At 36.0% G+C, this 24,937-nt stretch overlaps 2 protein-coding genes across 2 annotated transcripts; one reads left to right on the top strand and one right to left on the bottom strand.

Annotated features, from left to right (window-relative positions):
* Positions 1–3,940: 3,940 nt before the first annotated feature.
* Positions 3,941–9,245, bottom strand: LOC108987759 (probable protein disulfide-isomerase A6). Its single transcript, XM_018960759.2, has 11 exons — positions 8,931–9,245; positions 7,830–7,914; positions 7,530–7,627; positions 7,359–7,414; positions 5,879–5,996; positions 5,682–5,709; positions 5,493–5,584; positions 5,168–5,324; positions 4,960–5,084; positions 4,668–4,767; positions 3,941–4,319 (listed from the first exon to the last, which is right to left on the bottom strand). The coding sequence occupies exons 1-11, from the start codon at positions 9,086–9,088 to the stop codon at positions 4,254–4,256; spliced, it is 1,083 nt and encodes a 360-aa protein (XP_018816304.1). The 5' UTR covers positions 9,089–9,245; the 3' UTR covers positions 3,941–4,253.
* Positions 9,246–10,636: 1,391 nt separating this feature from the next.
* LOC108987768 (zinc finger matrin-type protein 2-like) lies at positions 10,637–20,974 on the top strand. The gene is made up of 10 exons (XM_018960778.2): positions 10,637–10,858; positions 11,083–11,163; positions 11,261–11,288; positions 11,474–11,556; positions 18,654–18,686; positions 19,686–19,764; positions 19,870–19,922; positions 20,235–20,295; positions 20,389–20,471; positions 20,683–20,974. The coding sequence occupies exons 1-10, from the start codon at positions 10,838–10,840 to the stop codon at positions 20,770–20,772; spliced, it is 612 nt and encodes a 203-aa protein (XP_018816323.1). The 5' UTR covers positions 10,637–10,837; the 3' UTR covers positions 20,773–20,974.
* Positions 20,975–24,937: the final 3,963 nt, after the last annotated feature.

Raw genomic sequence — 24,937 nt, 5'->3', positions numbered from 1 at the left:
GTAATACACAAAACAATCTGTCAAAACTGAGCAACCCATATCTACTAGGACAGAGGCATTAGATACCTCTAGGGGAATTGTTACAAATCTAATTATCCCAATTTGCTGGCAAAATATGAGATCAGTTGCTTACCTTTAAAATCAAGGGGAGTGCAAGTTCTTTGACAGAAAAGTCTGGCACTCTACACAGTAGGGTTTGGCTGGAAACACCCAATAATGTGAAAAGAAATGATACTATTCTCATGATTTATACCATTTACTTTGTTCGTGGGGCCACAATATACTGCCACGTTATTTATTAAAAAAATAAAAAATACAAATATAAAAAAGTAAAAAAATAAATAGATATGATTTTAATCTTTCTTCTACGCCATGGAGGCTACCCTCTACTTCTCTTGTGTACTATTGTAGCTTGAAAAAGTGTACTTGAAAGAAAATAAGGGCGTTAAAGGCCCACTGAAACAATACACAATCCCCACGTTCAAAAAACTCCAGAATAGAAATCCGGGTCCTGGATTGCTGGTACCTTCAGGCTATATAGGATAGTCTCACTTGTGACTCTTGTGGATCACACAAAGGTAGAATCAAAGGGTAGATAGGATGAGCCCGGCCATATATCAGTCGCCACTCTACATATACCATGGTTGGTCTTTTGTTTTTAACTCAATACATTCTTGAGGATGTAACCGTAAACTGATGTAAATAATTTCTTAGATATGATAGTCTTTTTTTTTTTTAGAATAAGGATCATATTTCATTTATAATAGTGAACATATAAATATGATTTAAAAAGTCAATTTCAAACGTTAATAGCTCCCTAGCACACTTTCGTGACTGACATGATCTAATTCAGACAACAGATCTCTAAAGACCTAAGTCTAAGAGATCTGTCGTGTACATCTATATTCCCGACAGAGTAACAGTAACTAGGTGACAAAACTCATACCCTGACTACGCAGAGTAGGGTGCAACCAACCCCATATATCGCCTAAACGGAGAGGGGAGAATACACCGATCGGACCAAGGTCCGACGGGACAATTTTTTTTTTTTTAGATTTTTATTACAATAAAAGAAGAACAAGACACGAAATAAAATACAAAGAAAAACTGCTACAACCACGGACATAGAAACTACTCCCAGCGGCTGCGGTGGCGGGTGCAGAACACGCGCCATCCTGGGAGAAAAATGTCGGCCGATCTTGGAGGATCCAGGCTCACAGAACCCAGAGGCGCCGCGCGTGACAACGGCAGAGGGCCTCCGGGCGGCGTGAGAGAGCCACTCGCCAAACATCTCCGATATCTTCTGGCCGTGCGTGAGAGCAACTCGCCGCTCCGTTTGGTGCCGCCTTCGGTAGTCTTCAAGATTGGCGGCTGGGCAACGCCATGGAAAGGCACGTGCTGATCTATGTTTGCCGGAAGATCTAGATCCGCGTTTCTCCCTTATTTAACTTGCAAAATACAACAAAAAAAAACAAAATGGAGCACTAAACAGAGGGTCCGGAGGGTAGAGAGAAGGAGAAAGAGGGGGAGGAGCCGAATCTCCCACCCTCTCGAGTCAGATTTGGAAAAAGTGAGTTTTGGTAGAGAGGAAAAGTTTGACGAGAGAAAGTAGCCACAAGTGAGTTTTGGTAGATATGATAGTCTTCTTCAGAGTGAACTCATTTGCCTTCACTGGGCTACTGTAATCCACAGTATACAAAATATAGGAGTATGCCGAGTATAAATCTGGTTCATGGGAGTTGATGACAAAAGGATACAAGATAGATCTCGTTACTATTCAGCACCATAGGATTATTCTATTCTCAAGTCGATATTTAGAACACATTATCTACATCATTTAAATAAGGAAACTATTGGGGATAGAGACTAGTTCGTCAGTTCACACGCACCTCATTCCTGTCGAGTCTCTGATAGCTCAGACGATGTTGCCGACAACCCTTTACAATCGGATAACTCTCAATGTTTGGTTGTTGAGAAAATGTAAGGGAAAATTTTGTTTGATTGTTGAGAAAATAACAAGAAAATAAGATTTATTCTCTATTTAGTTGTTGAGAGGGAAAATCGCAACTTATTTTTGTTGAGTTGTTGAGAAAATGAATGGAAAATAATATTTGTTATGTGTTTGGTTGTTGAGAGGGAAAATCTTAATCTATTTGGTTGTTGAGAAAATTGCAAAGGAAAATAAAATGAATATAAGAGAAAGAGAGACCGAGAGAGAGAGAATAGTTTGTTGCTGGTGAGTGATGGGACTGGCAACAACGACGTCAACGTCGGTTGATTTTTGGGGCTGGCCCCGACAAACGCGCTAGCTCTTTGATGGGGACAACGGCGTGGGTTTGAGACGGGGAAGGGAGGGGGAGGGGATTGGGGATTGGGGCTGGGGAGGGAAAATAAGAAAGAAAAAAAAAAAAACTAACTGGACATGGTAGTGACACATCAGTTGGTGGGATCTTTATGTGTCTCTAACAGTCATTTTTAAATAATTATATTTAATTTGTAAGATTCTAATTTTAAAATTTATTTGTTAAATAAAATCATGTCATCAGAGTATTTTATTCATCGACTTGATAATAAATTTTTTTTTTCTTTTCTCATGTAATAGAATTCCTCTTACCCATTATACTATAATTGAACACCAGATTTTCGGGCCCAAATTTTCTAAAGTAATCGTAATATTTATAGGAATTTTTTTTATTCATCAGTAGTTAATTTAAAGCTTTTCTTGAGGTGTTGCATTGAGATTATTCTGTAACTTCCATGTCTCATGTGGAAGGTAGACAACAACAAACATTCCTAATGACTTTTTCATCCTATTCTTAAAAATATATCACTAAAATTAATTTTTTATATTTTATATACTGATTTTTACAATATATTATACATCAACTTATTTATATATTTTTTTATATAATTTAAATATTATATTTAAATATTTTTTAATTATTTCAAATATTTTCTCTAACTATCAATGATATCTTCATATCTTTTCATATTTACAATATATCTCTATATATAATGTCATATCTCCATATTTAAAAAAAAAAAAAAATTAGATAATGAAAATATTATCAAAATATATTATGAGAACAGGATGCTTTACCTGAGTAGGCCCAGCGAGAGACAAAAACGAAATAAAGTGGCTTTTGCCAGTGAAGAAAAAAGTAAAACGAAGAGAGAAAAATGGAATTAAAAATCAATACATTTGGGTACCATCATTTCTAATACCGACAGCTAGGTTTGGGCTGGTGTTTTGAACTTGGTAAGCTACATAAAATCAAAACCTATATACCACTTTTGCCCAAACCCAGAATGTAATGGACAAACGACTTGTCTCACTGATGAACCGTCCTCAAAGATTGCATTAATTTCTAGGGATGAAAGCCACAAAGGGGTCGGTCGATAAAAGGAGTCTTTGGTTGTTATCGGATTTTCGCTTGAAGTGGGATTTAGCAAAGGAATAATGATGCTATGCCCTGAGTTTGCCCATTTACCGTTTACATATTTTATTTTATTTTAGTTTTTAATATTTTTTTTACTTAATAATTAAAAAAATGATTATTATAATATGTATTTGTATTTTTAAAAATTTTTTAAAAATATTTACACATATTTAAAAAATGTTTGAAATAAAAAGCTAAAAAAGAAGAAAAGTCATCGCAGGAGTATTTCTATAATCAGATCTTAGGGTAGATTATTCCTCATCGAAATTAAAATACAATACAAAAAATACAAAAATTAAAAAAGATGTCCAAAAATATAAGAAGAGACTGGAGCCGGTTTGGATCGGGAGATTCTCACTACTATTCACAAACCATCTCAACTCATTTAATCTCATCTCTGAATCCAAACAAGACACAGTCCCCTCTACTCTTTTTAGGTTTGTGTTTCTAATTATTTAAGGTCACAGTAGAGTTTGGTTTGGCCAGGAACACATCGATAATGTAAAAAAGAAACATGTTGTACAGTCTTTCAATCAACGTCTAGTTATGCCATAAGGAGCATATGATAATTCTGATATCCAATGTCAAAACACTACATTACTGTCGATCGTGTACTGACTAGCCTTATCTTCTCTGCTACAATTATAACTTAAAAAGTTCAAAATGTGAAGAAAATCTTAAGCATTAAAGGTGTGCATAGAGAGAGTATATTTCCCGAGCTACAAAACCTCAAGAATAGAAACGCTTGTAACTGGGTTGCCCATACCTCCAAGCAAAATGGAAAGAGGTGGCTCCTCCTATGAATCCCACGGATCAAGCAAAGGTAGATAGTATATTCTTCTTGAGAGTGAACTCATCTGCCTTTGCTGGGCTTATAGACTGTTCCAACAACACAAAATGAAAGAGCCCATTGAGTTATATGCAGGTTTGTGTGGGTGCCAATGAAGGCATCCGGGATACTTCTCATTACAATTAAGAACAGCACCACAACATTTCACATTTGTTACCGTTCACGTATTAGTTATGGACTATTATAATTGATTTCCATATTATATTAAGAACAATTCATAGTGGGTATGACATGAAGCAATATATCTCATATTTTACACAATTTCAAACAGTGTCGAGTAATAGTCTATGTCGACTATCACCTGACACTGTTCATAGATACAAACGCTTTTATTCTTTGTGGAGAAGGATTTATGGGAAAGTGATGAGATATATTACCTTCTCAAGAATGCGCTCCAGTCGCTGAACTTCATTCTTGGCATAATCGGCACCTTTCTCCATACAGTTCTTCGCAGCTTTCAAGTAAATCTTGCCATATCTAAAAGGATGTAATTAAGTCAGAAATTTGGAAGAAGAAAACTTTAGTATTTTACACAAACAATTCCAGTGGTACCAGTAAAAAATTCATACATGGTGACAGCCACAAAACAATTACATTCTGACAGACAATTTGGGTATAAATAAAATCCAACAAAAGTATTGGACAGGAGTATGAAGTGATTGATATAACCTGGTGGTTGAACCTGTGAGCTTCTTGACTTCTTCTTCTATCTGGCCAAATACTGCCTTCTTCTCTTCACTTCCAGCACTCAATAACTCTTTCACCAGGTTGTCCAAACTTGCAACTAGACCAGCCTACATCAAGAAAGATAACATTGATCAAGAAAGTTAAAATATGTTACCCATGACCCATTTATGAGTATTCATCTCTCACTAACTTTGGATGTGAGTTGCCCTTTCCCATCACGACTAGTGCCACATTTCTCATTAATGAAATTTACAAAGTCATCTAAATCTCGGCCACCAGCAAAATCTTCACCAGCTTTGTTGCTCTTTGGGAAAAACTTTATCGTGGGAAATCCACTGACATCATACCTGCAAAAGCAGCATTTTTGCATTGCTCTTATTCAATCCTTTTACAAAAGTCCTATTTGGTTTGGTGGATTTTAACAGTCCCATTTAAGTCCATAATTATCAATCACAGAAATCTGAAACTTGATGGCAAACACCCTAGATATCTTTGTACGGTACTAAAGAACTCACTTTTCAGCCAAATCCTTGTATTTATCGGCATCAAGATTAGCAATTACCACGTCTTCCTCCAATTTAAATGCCGTAGCAACCTTTTCATAAATCTAGAGAACAGACAACAGACATAAGAATAACCATTTTTTAGACACATGATAACGATCTGCAACGATAATATTATCAAGAAGCGAACAATATACTGACCGGAGCAAGGGATTTGCAATGGCCACACCTGCCACACAAGCACGCACAAAAAAAGGGCAATTTAGAGATGTCAAATTTCAAGTAACCAGAACAGACCTTTTCTCCTTATCTGAACTGAAATAGCTTCACTGATTTGCAATGTTAAGATAGCAGAGAACACGAAAGGGTCTAAGGAAAAATCGAACGCCTAAACTTACCAGGGTGCATAGAACTCAACCAGAACATCTTTAGTTTCATCTAGGACAATCTCATTAAAACTCTCTGGTGTTAGCACCACTACGTTGGAAGGGACTGAGGCTATCTTCACATTGACCCCTGGAACAAAGCAACGCTTTGATATCAATATTTGTGTTGACAACTTTGAATGCAGCATGATATACCATGTAGAAGTACTAAGATGATAATAACTACAGAGACCCTTGAGATGGAGCCCCATGTAACAAAGTCGCAGCAACAAAACAAATAGGCACCAATCAATGGAGTAACTCAGTGCATAACATGGCAAAACTCAAGAAGAAATCCGCTGCAGGCATAAGGATCTTCAAACATACCTACACATATCTACTCAATGACTAAAGGAGCAACATTGGAAAAGAAATTCTCACCTTCAAGAAGTTGGCCAATGGTAAAGTTATTCCACCGCCAATATTATGGTAGGTCCACTCCAGCAAATTTTTTTGATAGGTAATAGTAAAATTTTATTAATAGAAACACAATCAAAGACAGAAGCCCAAGTAAACAAAGTGTTGGAAAAATAATCGCTTCAACTCGCCCAAAGTGCGCTCCCAATCTTCGAAGCACCTACCATTTCTCCCCATCCAAATGCACCACATGATACAAAGATGAATCATTTTCCAAACAACAACAATATGAGCATTACCCCCAAAGACCTTTCCAACACTGAAAAATATCCACAACCCTATTAGGCATCACCCAAGTTGCGCCAGTCCAGTTGAAGATATCATCCCACAAACACCTGGACATCTCGCAATGTAACAAGAGATGATCCATAGTTTTCCCATTTTTCTTACATAAGCAACACCAATCCATAATGATAAGACTGCATTTCCTCAAGTTGTCAATGGCAAGAATTTTCCCAAGGGATGCAGTCCAACCAAAGAAAGCAATCTTGGGGGAAACTTTACATCTCCAAATATTCCTCCAAGGAAAGTGGTTACTATGAGGACCTAAAAGAGACTCATAAAAAGATCTAACCGAAATTTTCCCCTCCCATTTGGAAACCAAATTATTCAATCCTCCACGGCATTACCTAAATTCAATGCATTAAACAAACTAAAAAAACCAGCTATACCATCAAATTCCCAATCTTGTGCCGATCTAATGAAACAAACATTCCACAAGACTGAGCTATTGGAACAATTCATCAAATCAGTCACTCAAGCAAAATTAAGGTAAGACATGCAAGTATTCCAATGAAATTTGAAAAAAAGATAACATATCTAGATAATACATAGGAAGTATTCAAACTCTCAAAAATACATATGCGACCAGAAGAAAAAAAGGATGGAGCAAACGAAAAAAAATCCCAAGCACAAGAAAGAAAGATGGAGCAGCTTATAGGGGGAAAACAGATGCAGCCAAATACACATAATGCAAGAAATATCAACAAACTTTTGGGGATTGCCATATTCAATTGCATTACAAGCATATTAGTACCTCCTTCCATGTTCACAAACTCAGCAAGGGCTTCTGCAGTACGAGCACCTTCATACCTAAAACATTTAGAATTTGATTAAAATCTTTAAGTAAAATTCTTCAAAGCCACAAGAGTAGTCGAAAAAATTGTTCAACGGAGGGCAGAACTTTGGGGTAATGGAGGGCACTCACTTCTTGGGTTCGAGGGACCCTTTAGGAAACCATTGAATCGTTGGGTATCCAGATACCCCATATTTAGAGCATACATCCTTGTGTGCATCACAGTCCACCTACATCAGAAACCGTCAGATGAAGCGAAATAATATGCCAATGAATTTCCATTGAGCGTGTAGCAACATAAGAGCAATAAGTCACGCTAATACAATTAAACTTACTTTTAATAGGCAACTGGAACAATTGATCGAAAATCTTACATCAAGAAATATAGCAACATTAGAAACAAATAAAAAAAATAGGATTCATGGAGCCGACCTTCCCAATAAGAACAGATTTTGCTTTCTTGAAACTTGTGCCAAGCTTCTCATACTCTGGGGCAAGCTTTTTACAGTGCCCACACCTGCCATGGGGCACAAAATAGTTAAGACTTTAAACTGACATCATAAAACAAGCTTTCTGTCAACCGTATTACAATGATAGAATTTAGTCGGGGGTTTCAAACAAAGCTGAGCCCAGAAAGTAATTCATCAAAAATAGAAAAAACAGAGATAGAGTCAGTTAAGCTTCTGATTGAATTAATGAACCCAATGCTTTCACAAAATGCAGCAAGGACACCAGAGTACCGCACTCCATTGTTCTGTTTAATACATGCAACACGGGATAGATCACAGATGCCTTGATCCAAGAAATTATGTACCTTCTTATTTCATAATTTTAAAAATACAAACAACTCCTTATTCTAACGAACGCTAAGAAATTATCAACAGGAACGGATTCATCCTCCATCGAACTAAGTCAATGAACTATTTGATCATTTACAAGTTAATAAAATGCAAGCAAGTAATAGGCTAGCATAAGTCCAAATTGAACCCACTAAATACACAGATCAAAGACCAAAGGAAAGTATGTTATTTCGGAAAAGCATTGTATTAATCGTTTGAAATTTACGCTTTATAGCATTGAGCAAAGTCAAAAGGACTTTCTCTACCCCCAAAAAGATAGTTTCTCAGATCTAAATTGAGTCAATCGGCCAATAAGGATTCGAACATGGCAACATCCAGCTCCAAATCACAGATCTCCAATCACACAGCTTCAATTATCATCATATTCCCAAAAAAAGAAAAAACTGTAACAAGGTACGAGGCTACGAGCCCATCGAACACTGATCTGATCCGTAACACGCCGATTGCTAAAACAACCCTAACTATAAAAGTATACGCTTACCCAATTATTTTTTGGTTACCGAGAAAACTAAAACGAAAAAAAAAAAAACAAAAGGAAACTATAACTCTTAATCTTAAAGTCTCTCAGTCCAGTGAAATTCATCTTAGACTTTATTTTCGTTTTGCAACGTTTTCTCAGAAATCAAACAAAGAATCGGGAAGGGAAAAGCAATGATCGATCGATTAGTTGTACCAGGGAGCATAGAACTCGACGAGGGCGCCTCGATCTTGACCGACCTCCTTGTCGAAGTTGTCGTCGGTGAGTACAACTACTTCTTCAGCGAGAGCCGATGAGGTAGCGAGTACCAAAGCCAGGACCACCAACGCGAATCGAGTACTTGAGCTCAACATTTTCGGTGATTTTTCTGTTTGATGCTTGCTTTCTTGTTTTGAAAATGGAGTGGTCACAGAGGTATGCGAAGATATATCTATATATAGCCTCGATTTCTATGTTCTTTCTCTCTTTTGATTTTTCAACTGCGCAATAATTAGATTGTGTTTGAATATTGAAGTGTGTTGAATTGAGATAATAAAATATTATTAAAATATTATTTTTTAATATTATTATTATTTTAAGATTTGAAAAAGTTAAAAATTGTTTATTATATTTTGTATTGAAATTTGAAAAAGTTATAATGATGAGTTGAACTCATCCTTAATTTATATAGAAATTTCAAACAAAAACTATTTATGTAGTAACGTAATTTAATTTATTAAATTGTAAAATGTAAAAGTTAAATCACGTTAAAGTATAAATTTGTTGATAAAAAATATGAAAAATTATGCTCATCATCCTCGCATCACACAATACATAATTTTTTTTTTATTTTTTTCTCTTATTAAATGTATGATGTATGGATGATGAATAAAAAAATTCAATTAATTTAAGAACAATAAAAAATTTTAAAAATAAAAAATAAATGTGATAGATGAAGATGATAAGTAGTAAAACTCAAAAAATATTAATGATAAATGTTATTGTCCAGATTTTAAGAATGTGAATGTAGAATTTTAAATTGAGAAGAACTTCATCTACAAAGAAATTATACTAAAATAAACTCATAAATTTAACGTAATTTTATGTGATTTGTTAGATTTATTTTACGATAAAAATTATTTATAATCATACCTATTACATAAAGGCATGCCATTTTATGAATATATTTTTATGTAATTTCTTTATAATTAAAGTGTTCCTCTTTTAACTATCTTTGCCTAATTGTAAGAATTAAGATTGTGTTTAGATGTTGAAGTGAGTTAAGTTGAGTTGAGTTGAGATGATAAAATATTGTTAGAATATTATTTTTAATATTATTATTATTTTGAGATTTGAAAAAGTTGAATTGTTTATTATATTTTATATTGAGATTTGAAAAAATTGTAATGATGAGTTGAGATGAGTTGAAATGAATTTGGGATCCAAACGAAGCCTAAGAATAATGGATTTAGAATTTTTTATTGGTTTTCTCCAAAATCTGATGAGGCCAATAATTTTCAATGTGAATATGTCAAGAAGAAGAATTTAGCAGTAGAAATTGAAGGTATATGAATGTACTTTTTTTCATGTGCTTGCTTTCTTTTATGATTTTTTTTTTCCATTGTTTCCAACAGTTGATTTATTATAAATTAAATTTTTAGAATAAATTTTTATAGTCTTTTTTATTATTTATACAGTGTTAAGATTTTATGATCTTTCAATCAACATATATATTTTGAATGGTTTTATATATTTAATATCAATCAGTAAGTGTATTTAGGATAATAAAAAATGGGTTGAAAAAAAGTTTTTCTCAAATTTATTTGTAAAATTATTTAATATAAATAAAAAATTAAAAAGTATTTAATATCAATTATAATTATTTAATATAAAAAATAAGTAAAAGAAAGGGAACATACGATAAAAATTTCCCGTTATTGTGTAGCTTTACCCGCCCCTTTCTGTCCTTCGTCGGTTCCTTGATCCTTGCCCACTTTTCTTCGACTTCAGTGACTCGGAATCCGAATTAGGGTTTAGCTCGAATTACTTGGAGACTGAAGAATTCAATTGCGGTGTTGGCTAATCTATAAATTACCTCAAGAATTTCGTTTTTATTTTAATCCATGGCACACACCAGCGACGATGTAAGTTCGAGTCCCTTACTATTACTTTCTGAAGCGTTAAAATTTTATCCCTTTTTTCTGTTTTGTTGCCGAGAAAATATTGGAAATAGGAAATTAAACTAGATAAGACTTTGAATCTTTTTTTTTTTTTTTTTTGTTTCCCAATTTGTATTGTTTTCTCCCTTTTTGGTTGGGGGAAGTGTTGACCTTAATGTGTTGTTTTTTGCCCGCAATTGTTTGTGCAGGTTGTAGGGGTTGATAACACTTTCAGAAGGAAGTTTGATCGGGAAGAGTATTTGGAACGAGCCAGGGAGCGTGAAAGACAGGTTTTTTAATCCACTTTTTCTTTTTCCTGGTTAAATGTTTTTCTTGTTTCCTGATTAATTATTGTTAGTTGACGCTTCTTAGTTATGTTGTTTATAGGAGGCGGACGCGCGGGTTAAATCAAAATGTGAGTCATATAATCCGACAATCTTATTCCTTTGATTGTTGCTGGTTGGTAGATTTTTATACGTATTTGTGTGTTTGTTAATTGGACCCTCTGAACTGTACAGTACTGCTTTTGTGGGCGTTATGCTCGTGTGAATTCTAGACTGATGGGTGAAGAATTATTGTTATTGGTTGCTTGTGTTGCAGCGAGAGGTCCTCCAGTGCAAAGGAAGCCCTTGAAACATAGGGATTTTGAAGTAGACCTTGAATCTCGCTTGGGAAAAACTCAGGTGTGTAGCTTTGTTTCTATATCTTTTCTAGAATTGTATATCTACCTAGATATGTGTCAGGTCATTTTTTTGTAAGTTGTCCTTTTTGGTAAGCTAGTCTTATATGAGCTACTCAATATTATGTTTATGACGTTGTTTGCACTTTTTTTTAGGAGTACAATCACTTTGCATAAGCAATGGTTAATGGGCGTTGTGCATTAGATTCCCTGGTTATTTATATTAAGGAATATATATTTTTTTTTTCGTGTCACCAGTTAATAGTATCATTTGTGTGCATTGCAAATGACATGGTTAATCTGTATAATGCTGGTAGATGTGCCACTTTTTCTATTTTTTTTTATAAAAGGACATATTTCATTCATAATGAAAAACCAAGTACAATCAAAGGTAATTACATAGCAGCATCAATCATAACTCTAGAATGGATAATATCTAGACATTGATACCACCACTGTACTTTGTCTTCCACTAGCCTAGCATGTCTGGCAAGCAAATGAGCTGCTTCGTTACCTTGTCTTCCAACATTGAGTACCTCAAAATCCCTAAATTGATTCAGTAGAACCTGAATTTCTGCAATCAAAGGTCCTTGTCTTGATAAAATTTTTTTTTTTTATAAGTAAGAAGTTATATTAATCCACGTAAAAAGGCAATGCCCAAGTACACAGGAAGTGTACAAGAAAAAACCTAATTACAAACTATGCGCTACAGAAAGTAGTGTAAAAGTCATTAAAATTCCTCCCATTCAATACAATAGAAGAAGCCTAAAGCAACAAAGTGTGATAGAAAAAGGCCCTAAAACTATCCAGAGAGCGTTCCCTATTTTCAAAACATCAACCAGTTCTTTCATTCCATGTGCACCACATTAAATAGAGGTACCATATTCCAAACAACTACAATGTGACAGTTGCCCCTAATCCCTCTCCAACATGACAATAAATCCAAGACCCTCCGGGCATCACCCATGCAATACCAAGCCTAGTGAAAATGTCATCCCATAAAGCCTTGACTACTTCGCAGTGAAGAAGTAGATGGTCTGCTGATTCGCTGTTGTGTTTGCACATAAAGCACCAATTGGTAAAGTAAAGGCCTCGCTTTTTCAGTTTATCTATAGTCAATATCTTCTCATGGGATGCCAACCAGCCAAAAAAGACAACTTTAAAGGGTGCATTGCTCCTCCAAATGCTCTTCCAAGGAAAGGCATTGGTGGGATGACCGTCAAAGACTTGTAATAAGAGCAGACTGAAAATTTCTTGTTCCTGGTGAGTGTCCATATTAGTCCGTCTTCTCTACCTGCTTGTACCTTCAACGCGTATAAAACATTGTAGAAATCAACAATATCGTTCACCTCCCAATCCTGTACAGCTCTAGAAAACCTCACTGACCAATGAATAAAATTTGCCGAGATGCTCATATTATCATCCACAGAAGCATCCTTGTCTGACGCAATCCTGTAAAGCGAGGGGAAAGCATTTTCCAAGGCCACATCGCCACACCAGATATCATGCCAAAATCTTATGCGCGTGCCCCTTCCCACCTCAAATCTGAAATTACCGAGTAGGTCTTCCCATCCTTTTCGAATGAATTTCCAAACACCCACCCCATAGGCCCCTCTTACTACATTAGAGCACCAATCTCCCCAAATACTCCCGTATTTAATGTCGATGATGCTTCTCCAAAGAGTGCCCCCTTCCTTATGATACCGCTATAGCCACTTTCCAAGTAGAGCCTTGTTGAAGATTCTCAATTTTCTAATCCCTGAACCATCGCAAGACAAAGAGGTGCAAACTTTATCCAATTTAATTAAATGGAATTTTTTCTCATCTTCTAGCCATCCCCACAAGAAATCACAAAAGATCTTTTCCAGTCTATTTGCCACCTCTGCAGGTAAAGGGAACAAAGATAAAAAGTATGTTGGAAGATTAGAAAGTGTGCTCTTAATAAGCGTGATTCAACCGCTTTTAGACAAGTAAATTATCTTCTAACCCGCCAGTTTGCATTCAGTTTTCTCAACAATCCCATCCCACATTGCCTTAGATTTGTGGGGGGACCAAAGGAAGTCCCAGATACTTCATAGGCAAGAGTGACACCTTGCAGCCCAAGATGGCAGTCATTTCACTTAGATTGTTAACCAAGCCAACTGGAACTAGCTCGGACTTTGATAAGTTCACTTTAAGACCTGAGATAGCTTCAAAACACAGCAGGAGGGCTCTCAAGGAGCGAATCTGATCGGGGTCTGAGTCTCATAGAATCAACGAATCATCGGCGAAAAGGAGATGTGCGACTGATAAGCTTTCATGCAAGGAACTACCCACCGAGAAGCCTGAGATGAAACCCCTACCCACCACCCCCGCCAACATTCTACTCAATACATCCATCACTATAATGAATAACAAAGGAGATAAAGGGTCCCCCTGTCGCAAACCCTTAGAGCTGCGAAAGAAACATTCGGGGGTACCATTGATCAAAGTGGAGAAACTAACGGTTGTGATGCAATGTTTTATCCACTGACACCATCTTTCCCCGAAAATGTGCCTGCCAAGAATGTATAACAAGAAATCCCAATTGACATGATCAAATGCTTTCTCCATATCCAATTTACACAAGAGACCTGGGGTGCCACTTCTAACTCTAGACTCCAAGCATTCATTAGCAATAATAACGGAGTATAAAATTTGTCTTCCTTTAACAAACGCACTTTGTGACTTCGAAATGATCTTCCCCATAACTTCACTTAGTCGCTTCACAAGGACTTTTGATATAATCTTATAAACCCCACTCACCAAACTTATGGGCCGGAAATCATGTGCCTCCACAGACCTTACCCTTTTCGGGACAAGGGCGATGAAAGTGGCGTTTAGGCTTCTCTCAAATTTCATGAAAGAGTGAGATTCGAGAAAAACTTTCATAAGATCCTCTTTAATAATGTTCCAACAAGTTTGGAAGAAAGCCATTGTAAAGCCATCGGGGCCCCACGCTCTATCTTTAGCCATCCCGTTAAGCACACTAAGTACCTCGTCCTCCTCAAAGGACCTCTCAAACCAAGCTGCACTTGCTTGATCCATTGAATCAAAATCTAGTCTGTTTACCTTGGGTCTCCATTGATATTGCTCCGTTAAAAGCTTGTCATAAAAATGCACAATGTGATTTTTTATCTCAACGCTGTCCGTCAAAATCCTGCCTTTCGAATGTAGGACCTCAATGACATTGTTTCTACGATGAGAATTAGCAACTCTATGGAAAAACTTTGTGCATCTGTCCCATTCCTTCAACCAAAGGGCTCGAGATTTTTGTCTCCAAGAGATCTCCTCCATAAGGGTGATTTTTTCCAGCTCATCTACTACTACCATTTTCCTTACTTTTTTATCCTCCGAAAGAGTCCCTCCTACTTCTTTCACATCAAAATGCTGCAGCTCTTGAGAGAGAGTGAATCGCTGGTCATTAATATTCCCAAAGACTTCCAGATTTCATTTCCTTAGATCATTTTTCAAAGCTTTTAGTTTCCCAGCCATTAATGAAGCTAGGGTGCCTATGAGTTGATAGGAGTTCCACTATGATCTAACTTTCTTCGAGAACCCATCAACCTTTAACCACATGTTCTCGAATTTAAAATATCTCCGTCCCCTGTGAAGACCCCCACAATCTAATAAGAGGGGGAAGTAATCGGAGCAAAGTCTGGAAAGCCTTTTTTGGCAAAGGTTGGGGAAGTGAACCTCCCAGGAGGAAGAGAAAATGAACCTGTCCAACCTAGACCAAGCCTTCCCGTTAGACCAAGTGAAATCTCCTCCCGCCAGAGGAAGATCAACCAGTTCCAACTCAAAAATAAGTGCTGAAAAATCAGCCATGGCTGAGCTGAGCCCATGTTGGAATCCCCTGATCTTTCACTCTGAAACCGAGTGACGTTGAAATCCGCCTCCAATACACCACGGGAAATCCCACCAACTACACAAACCAGCTATTTCGTCCCACATAAGTTGTCTTTTATTGTCAAATTTGGCCCGTAAACACCTAAGAACCCCCAAACGAAACCATCAACATTTGAGAAAGAGCAAGCTACCGAAAATGCACCAACGAAATCCTCAACCAAATTGACTACTCTTTTATCCCACATCACTAATATGCCCCCTGAAGCACCCTTAGAGACAAGGGTGGTCCATCCCACGTAAGGAAAATTCCATAGGCTTCTTATTAATTGCCTATCGATATACTTCAACTTAGTCTCTTGCAAACAGATCACATCTGGCTTCCATTCCCGTAATAAGTTATTTATTCTCAGGCGCTTGTTTTGATCATTCAAGCCCCGAACATTCCATGAGAGGATATTGGGCTTCATGGACTATCGAGGTTCACCCTATCATTGTGTCTTCCCCTGCTCGCACTTCCTTCTCTTACATCATAGTTAATGGAGCAAGCAAGCCTCTTGAGCTCTCTGTCTTTTTTAGCAGTGGATTTAGCAAGCTGTGGCTGTCCTGCTTCTATGGCAATGATGAGGGCTTTAAACTGTTCCTCATAACCTTCACATGAGATTCCAAGGCAGTGTCGAATAACATCAACCTTTTGTAATATCCAATCAGGTTGTAATCCCGCCCCTGAAGGCACTGGTGGTAGCGAGCATAAAGGACTAGGAACATCTCTAGGATCCCCCAGATCTGTGTCATCTCCATACTCCTTACAAACTAGTTGTAGATCAGACCCGTGTGAAGACTCATCATCTAAGAGAGCCCCTTCAATCGATGACTCATCATCCCCTTCTTCCACATTACACAAAACCATTGAAGGGGTCTCCAAAACATCGAAAGAAATAGGCAATCCTTGAGCCCTAATGAGAACATTTGAGAGTTGAGAAGGACCAGAAGTGTGCGAGGGGATGTCTGAACCCACTTCCCAAGGCAGCCCGGTGGAGGTCGAAGCCTCCATGTAAATTTTCCTCCCATCTGAGGTCGGGGGCGAGCCCAAAAAATTAGCCCGAGGCCTGGAAGAGGCCATCGGCCCTGTCTGTGACTTGGACGAGCACGATAGCTCTTTTTGAGTCGCCGAGGAGCTCAAAATGGTTCTCTTAGCTGTCGGCGGTGGGTCTATCCTGATAACCAGGGGGCTGGTTGAGGCCGTCAGTGATTTTTGGGCCACTTTTTCTTTTTGATAAAAGGACATATTTCATTCATAATGAAAAACCAAGTACAATGTCAAAGGTAATTACATAGCAGCATCAATCATAACTCTAGAATGGATAATATCTAGACATTGATACCACCACTGTACTATGTCTTCTACTAGCCTAGCATGTCTGGCAAGCAAATGAGCTGCTTCGTTACCTTGTCTTCCAACATTGAGTACCTCAAAATGCCTAAATTGATTCAATAGAACCTGAATTTCTGCAATCAAAGGTCCTTGTCTTGATAAATTATCTTCCCTTGATCTGATAGCTTCAATAACAACCAATGAATCCCCTTCTAAAACCAAACTTGAGATACCCAAGTTTAAAATCATTTGTAAACCCCTTAAGGCAGCCATAGTCTCAACATCTTCAGCCTCTAACACATGCACTTCCTACTCATAGCAAACAAAACTTCACCTCTATCATCACGTAAAATAGCTCCAATTCCTGGGGCATTAGAGGAACTGAACAAAGCACCATCAAAATTAAGTTTAACTTAACCTCGTGAAGGTGGTTTCCACTAGCAAACTCTCCTTCTTACAACAGGATGATGGTTCTTGATAGTATTATAACTTTCAACATATGCAAGACAGTTTTCATGACTTCCTTAAGAACAGTCCAAGTTCTGAAAGCATATGGTAGATGTGCCACTTTTGAGAGCACCAAATAATGTCTTTGCACAACTTGGTGCATTTTCACATGATAATTGTCTGTAGCTTGCTGGGATTCTGATTTTTTATTACTATTGACAGTGGCAGAACCAGCAAATTTTCTGAGGGGGGGCCAACTTTTCTACCGTGTGACACGTATATGTAAAATAAAAGAAGACAAATCTTAATCGTAATTGTTAGATCTTGATAATTTGCTACATATATGTAGAAGTAAACTTCTAAAAGCACAACTTAAAATATGTTTCAGATTTCTAACAACAATGTTTCATGGAATAATATTCATCTATTATTATTTTTGTAATGAAATATTTAGAATTTGTTTTCTTCATAGAAACTATCAAGTGATCTCTTAGAAGACCATGTTTCATTCTAGTATGTAAGTTAGTTTATCAAGTTTCATGTAAAATCTTGATATTTTCGTGTCACATTAAGCATATAATAAGTTTATAATTTATTATTTCTCCTAAACTTAGTTTTATTTTAATTTTGGTGGGGCACATCGTCAAAAATAGATAATATATAGAAATTATACAAAATTTTGGGGCTATAGGAAAAAAATTGGAGAGAGGCATTTCTATTTATATTGAAATGAAACTTTAGAGCGCATACCCGGGGATTATAAATTTTTTGGGGTTCCATTTTCTATATACACGGAGTTATGAAAATAAAATTTAGTGGATATTTTGAATTTCCCAAACCTTCGATTCCTCAAGAATCTAAGGTTTGGGATTGACACTGCTGGCGCTAGAGATTGGTACAACATTGTATAATATTTAGGTTTCTATATGTTTTTAAATGCTACTTTAGCGAAACTAATGATTTGAAAAGGAATTGGATGGGGTGACTACCGATATAGAGGCTATCACACCTTTGAAGCAAGCATGCTTCTAACAGTTGCCCATCTTAAAATCAGGCCTTCCAATTTTACTTTGGAAGTAGAAATACAGTGTGTCTCATATGGTAAAAGAAACAAATACTAACATCCTATAAGAGTATTGTTTTTCATACTTAAGCAAAACTTGTGGGCCTTAATCATATTGACGTGCAAAATATAATGGGCTGTGCTTGGTACAATTGTGGGGTGTGTTTTGGCTCGGGCTTTCATATGTTTTGATTTGCCTGCCTGATTAGTTTGTGGCACATATAGCATGAATTTTTATTTCCCTGTTAGTTTCAAAAGTTTGAAACATCTCTCAAAATTTACGTCGATATTTTGTGCACAACTTTTTGCTTGAATAATTTATGACTTTGTTGTGTTATTTTTATTTTTACAGGTTGTTACTCCAGTGGCACCTTTAAGTCAGCAGGTATTTGACCATGTTCTTGCATCTCCTTTATCATGATGTCATCATATAGTTACTGTTGATGTCTACATTCTCAATGTACTATTTTAATGTGAGTATGGCCACCTTTTTTCAAAGTTAAAGTAATAAAACATATGCACCAGCCAAAGAAACAAAACCTAAGCCACATTTATGATTTTTTGGGTGCTATTTTGATACTAGTTGAATGTGAACTAGTTCAATACTAGTTCATATTTACAGACTTATAAAAAAAAGACTGTTGTAAGAGGTTGGTTGTTATTTAAATTTCTATGAAGGTCTAGTTTAATATGTTTTTTAATGGGATTAAATTTTCAGATTTGATTATATCTGGTCTCTATATGAATATAGTGCTTGGTTAAACCTAGGATAAGATTAAAGAGTTTTAAGCTAACAAATTGACCACATCGCAGTCATATAGGATAATGTGATTGTGGTTGTGATCTTAGGCGTAGTATCCATGGACTTTATTTCAAGCACAACAATAAGTTCACTAAATTGGTTGTGTTGACTGTAGATGTCTGTTATCTATATCAATGCATCAAAGAAGAACATTCGTGACAAAAAGTATTTCCTTTGCTGAAGGAAATACTTAACTTGTGACTGTGTGCTTCTATATTTGCTTTACCCATTTTTCATCCAGGATTGCACTGTGGTACTTTCTGATAAGCGATTATTTGGTTTTATATTCATTGTCGTTAGTTGGGAATGCTGGAAATGTCTTAAACGTTGTGGATGATGTACATCTCTTATGACTGCATTTTAATTCATTACTAAGAATGGAACACTAACTATATTAGCCTCTTGAAGAAACTGGAATTTCAGGCATGAGGACTGTCTTTTTTTATTTACTGCTATATGAAGGTAGAACAATAGTGGTATTATCATTGAATGAGCTGAGTTGAGTTTTTAACTGAAACTCTTTTCATGTTTAAAATTTTTGTTTGCACGCATCAGTTTGTGAATAATTATGTTCTTTTGCAGGCTGGATACTACTGTTCCGTTTGTGAGTGTGTCGTGAAGGATTCTGCAAATTACTTGGATCATATCAATGGAAAGAAACGTATGTGGGTTATCTGTAGACAATGTTGTTTAATCAATTCTTTTAGAGACCTATATCTCTAAGTTCTTCCATTTTTCTAATGGTTCTATTGATTTGGTTTCAAAGATCAAAGAGCGCTGGGTATGTCTATGCGGGTAGAACGGGCATCTGTCGAACAGGTATGCTTCGGAAAGTACTTTGAAGCTTCATTAACGCAGCAATAATTAAATACGTGAGAAAGGATGCAACCTTTACTTATAAGTGAGACTTCTCTCAAGCATAGTTCATATGTAGGCGACAATGTTCACAAGTGAACCACATAATATATAGAATATAGAGGCTAAAATCCTACCTTCTGGAGATTTTGGAAGAGGAGTTTGCCACAATTCTTTTGAAGATAAATCAGTTCGTCTGGCCCAGACATTTCATTGATCGCAAGTTCATATTTATCTAGCAATGGTAAACGTTAGCTGCAAGTTTTATGGTCGCAGGTCAAGGAGAGATTTGAAGTTCTCAAGAAACGTAGAGTTCCTGGCAGCTTCACAGAGCAAGGTAAAGAATTTGAAGGTTTAGATGAATATGCATGTATTTTTTCTTTGGAGGTTTATCTGATAGGTGGTGGACAATTGATGTCTTCTCTTGCAGATCTTGATGAGCGGATCTTAAAGCAGCAGCAAGAAGAGGAGGAACGGAAGCGCCAACGTCGAGAAAAGAAAAAAGAGAAGAAGGTCAGCACTCGACCACCATGGTTTGCTTGTTATACCTGAGAGCCATAAGGTTGCAGGGGCAAAAAGCATATGATGTTTTTGCCTACGGCCAGATATTTATCTCACAGATCAGTTTTGTAATTCAAGATCGTATTTTCTTTTCAAGGTGTAAATATAGTATGTTTACCATTACGTTTCCTGATAATTTTTGGCTTGTTTTTTCTGAGTTCAGAAAGAGAAGGCAGCAGAGGAGGAAATTGAAGTGGATCCTGATGTTGCAGCTATGATGGGATTTGGAGGATTCAGTTCATCCAAGAAGTGATCATGTTTGATAGTTGTATCCTGTACTGGGAGTGAGCTTTATAGTGCTTTCTTGATGTTCTATATTTGTATCAAAAAGCAAAATTCACGGTATGACTAAACATTTATGACACATTTAACAAGTGATGTCATTCATGTTCATTTTTGTGCATTTCTCCTTGCAGGAGATACTGAAAGTAAGATTTAAGGCTACCTTGTACATATCTTCCGGCTCTTGTGAATTTGGAAAACGCAATTTTTGCTAATATGCAAACCTTGTCTGTTTGTGTAAAGTAATAGTGTAAATAAGAATCCCACAAAATCTCACCAGTATCCTCGGAAATTCAGAAGATGGCAAAAACGTAGTTGCAAACCTGAGAGAGAGAGAGAGAGAGAGAGAGAGAGAGAGAGTGGGGGGTGGGGGTGGGAAACTGTGAGGTTGTATTGCTTTGCAGAGATTTACTGGCAGATTGGAAATAGAAGCAGGCTGGGTCCCAGCCCATCATCACAGTGCCTCCTTCGTGAAAGCTTGGGTTGTCAGGCTTGCAAGACAGAAGACGGGGATGGTGTAAGCCACCATTGGCAGTTCCTGACTGAGGAAGACTTTGGTGCCAAAGTTTGTATGGAGGGGGGTTATTACCTGTTGCTGTTGTTCTTAAGAGAGTAGTTGAGAAGAAGGGCTTACCTTTCAAAGGAGCACAAGACCATTTTTACTATTGTGCCGCTTGTGAAAGGTTGAGGTATCATCGTGTTAGGTGTAGAGCTTATTCTGTGAGGTTGAATTGTTCTGTTGTAGGTCGAACTTAGGATGACTACAACTTTGAGGACCTTTGTTTCTTGGTGGATATGCAAGGTTCCTGAGGCCCTTGAGTGCTGTTTGAACTATTCATATTCCTTGAAAGGCTCTCCTGAGTAGGTAATCTTTTGGCTCTTAGGCTGGTTTGGAATCTTTAGATGAAAGATGAAAGTTGAAAAAAATATTGTTAGAATATTATTTTAGAATTTGAAAAAATTGAATTGAAATTTGAAAAAGTTGAAATTGTTTATTATATTTTGTGTGGAAATTTAGTAAAGTTGTAATGATGAGATAAGATAAAATGAAACACTTTCCGAATGTTCTTTGTAAAGATTTTTTTATCAACTTCATATATTTAGCTATTTGTGATGTTCTTCATACTTGAATGTTCGTTTCCTACAGTTGGGGAATATTTGCTGAAGCTTGGACCAGTACAATGAAGATGGTTCATGTGGCATACTGGCTGCTTTCACAAAAAATGCATGGTTTCAGGCAAAATGAAAACCCACGGTGGGATGATCAGTTCGTTTTCTATTAACTGAGCAAACATGGAGGCAATAAAGAGCTTGCAAGCCAACACGCGGAATGCAACGTTAGTCGTTTTACTTGCAATTCGAGCAAAAAGCAACCACAAACGACTCCTCGTTTAATATACCTCACTTCTTGCTACCCCACCAAACTCTTTCAAACTTCACATATTTTTGTGGAAAATTCTATACATAATACTACCATCTTACTATATAAAATATTGCATATTTATTACAATTAAATGATCATTTATTGAATAATTTTTTATCATTCAATGATGATAAATATGCCACATCTTATATAGTGGGATAAAAGTATGATGTGAATGTGGTGTATAGTAATACTCTATTTTTGTAAGAAAAATTTTATACATCATACTTTCATCCTACTTCTATTCCATTATGATGAAGTGGCATTGCCCATCAACCTTTTATATTTATTCTTTAAAAATAAAAAATAAAAGATAATCTAAGGGTGATAAATATGTCAAATTTTATATAATGAGATGAAAGTAGGGTGAAAATGTGGTATATAACATTATTCTTTTTGTACTCTTAATCTAGGACTGTCAATTTTGACATGATCCAAGTACTTGATATGAATCCAACACCTAATAATAGGATTAGCGTTAGACATAATTGAATTCAAGTCAATTTGGGTCGACTCGAATTTGACCCAATTAATAATCGGATCAATCTCAGGTTCAAGGGTTCACTCAAGTGGCTTGATTAGTTAAAAGAAAAAATATTATTTGGGTCAGTTTAGGTCACAAATTACTTGTCACTCGGGTCAACCCGTTAGCTACCACAAGCTTTAGCTAGAAACCAAACTTTAAGGCCTCATTTGAATGCACAACTTAGCTGAGTGTACTTTATTTTAAAACTGCTTTAAACATTCAAATGCATGTTTCATCCTCTTCTGAGTGCAGTTCAAATGTGAGATTATTGGTTGGGCCCCACGCCTGACAAAATTTAGATTTCAAATTATTGCTGGACCCCACCTGACAAACCCACATGAACCTACTTTGGCTGCAAGTGCAGCTCCCGTTATTTGCCTTTGATTTTTTTTCTTTTGCTTGCAAGTTTGGCGCCAGAAGTGGGACAAAGGTGTCATATGAACAATATTGTTTAATGATGGGAACCAATTATTTTATAATTTTCTATAAATATATATAAATTCATCTTAATATCTAAATACATTTTAAACTCATTTTAAGTGGGTCTTACAAAACTTACTCAACCATTACAACTCACTACTATTCATAAAGAACTTAGCTCAACTCAACATCTAAACGCAGGTTAAATCGAGAAATATACACTTTTTTTAAATGTTTTCTTAAAATTTTTTATATAGCCTTTGACTTATTATCCAATACTAAGAATAATCAAATATTTATGATTTTTTATTTTTTATTTTTAAATTTTAAAGCGGGTTAAACAGATCATGTTGAGTCAATTTGTAAAATAGGTGCATCGAGTTCAAATTGAGGTATTTGATACATTTAATTATTCGTGTTGGATTCAGGTTGACTAAAAAATGACCCAACACAATCTCAACAAGATTGATAGTCCCATGTAAAATGTATGTTTGAGATTGCGGTTGAAAATATAACTTATAGTTTTAGGATTTATAATTTATAATTTATAACTTAAGTAATAAGTTCTACAATTAAAAAATTATTTACTATTTAATAACCATATATTTAAAACGCTTGAAAAAAATGTTACATTTTTTTGGAAATTAATTTAAAAAGTGATTTTTAAGGTACAAATGATGATCATTTAGTTTTTTAAAGATCATTAAAAATTTGAAAGTTGTAATTATTTGAGTCGTAGGGGTAATTTTGCTCATTGACAGTCTTTTTAAAATTTGAACTATATTCTTGATTATTTGGAAAAACACGTTTGATTTTTAGCTTATTTGAGATTAAAAAGTATTTTAATATGTAAAATTCAAAAAAATTATTTTTTTCATTAAAAAACTTTTAAAACTATTTAAACACTTTTAAAACTCTTAACACAACCCTAAACAGGCCTAAGTGCAATCCGTTTGTCTCTCCCACCCACATTACCAAGATTGCATTGTCATGGCAAAAAATGATAAACATACGAAGCTAACCCGCTTAAGGGTTAAATATGCATGCGAACACGTAAATATACAAAGCTACAGTATCCATTTAAGAGTTAAATGTGAAACACTGTTGGTGAGTAACTCAGCTTTTATGTCAGGGAACTGCTATGGTCGAGAATTTGGAATTCAAAATATGTCCTGAATAGGCTATTTTTTCTTCTTTTTTTTATGTATTTTTTTAATCATCATAAAAAATTTTTAAAAAAATAAAAAAATTACAACATCATTAAAAAATATTTTTTTAATCATTTGGTTAAAAAAAAAAAAAATCCCATTCGGGACATTTTGGGTCCCAAATTCAGGACCCAAAGTATTTTCCTTTATGTTATTCTTTCGACTATCATCTTTTCATCATCTTTTGCTAAAAAATAAATAATTTTATAATTAATTGACACGTCAGATAAAAACGATGAAAGGACGATGTTTAACAGCTTTGATTTTCTTTGCTCATCATGAACTGCCAAGACTCCTCTCTCTCTCTCTCTCTCTCTCTCTCTCTCTCTCTCTCTCTCTCCTTGAACCACATAACAATGATGGTTTGTTCTGAATTTGATTATAGTTGCAGCAGTAACGATGCTTTGCTCGATCCGCATGACAAAACAAACCATCAAATACTATTAGCTGCATGCTATTTGTCGACGGGATGCTTGCTCGATCCACATAACAATGATGGTTTGTTCTGAATTCGATCGGGGTCGTGACTCGTGAGCAATCTGGAATCCACTCATTAGGA

Source organism: Juglans regia, chromosome 8 (assembly GCF_001411555.2).
Source record: "Juglans regia cultivar Chandler chromosome 8, Walnut 2.0, whole genome shotgun sequence".
Lineage (NCBI taxonomy): Eukaryota > Viridiplantae > Streptophyta > Magnoliopsida > Fagales > Juglandaceae > Juglans > Juglans regia.
This window is presented reverse-complemented; position numbering and strand designations above follow the sequence as displayed.

Coding starts and splice junctions, on each gene's coding strand:
- LOC108987759 (XM_018960759.2), bottom strand. CDS start 9,088: ATGTTGAGCTCAAGTACTCGATTCGCGTTGGTGGTCCTGGCTTTGGTA. Junction 5,085..5,167: donor AAGGGCAACTCACATCCAAA/GTTAGTGAGAGA, acceptor TTCTTGATGTAG/GCTGGTCTAGTTGCAAGTTT. Junction 4,320..4,667: donor TGGAGCGCATTCTTGAGAAG/GTAATATATCTC, acceptor TTGTTGGAACAG/TCTATAAGCCCAGCAAAGGC.
- LOC108987768 (XM_018960778.2), top strand. CDS start 10,838: ATGGCACACACCAGCGACGAT. Junction 11,289..11,473: donor CGCGCGGGTTAAATCAAAAT/GTGAGTCATATA, acceptor CTTGTGTTGCAG/CGAGAGGTCCTCCAGTGCAA. Junction 18,687..19,685: donor TGGCACCTTTAAGTCAGCAG/GTATTTGACCAT, acceptor GTTCTTTTGCAG/GCTGGATACTACTGTTCCGT.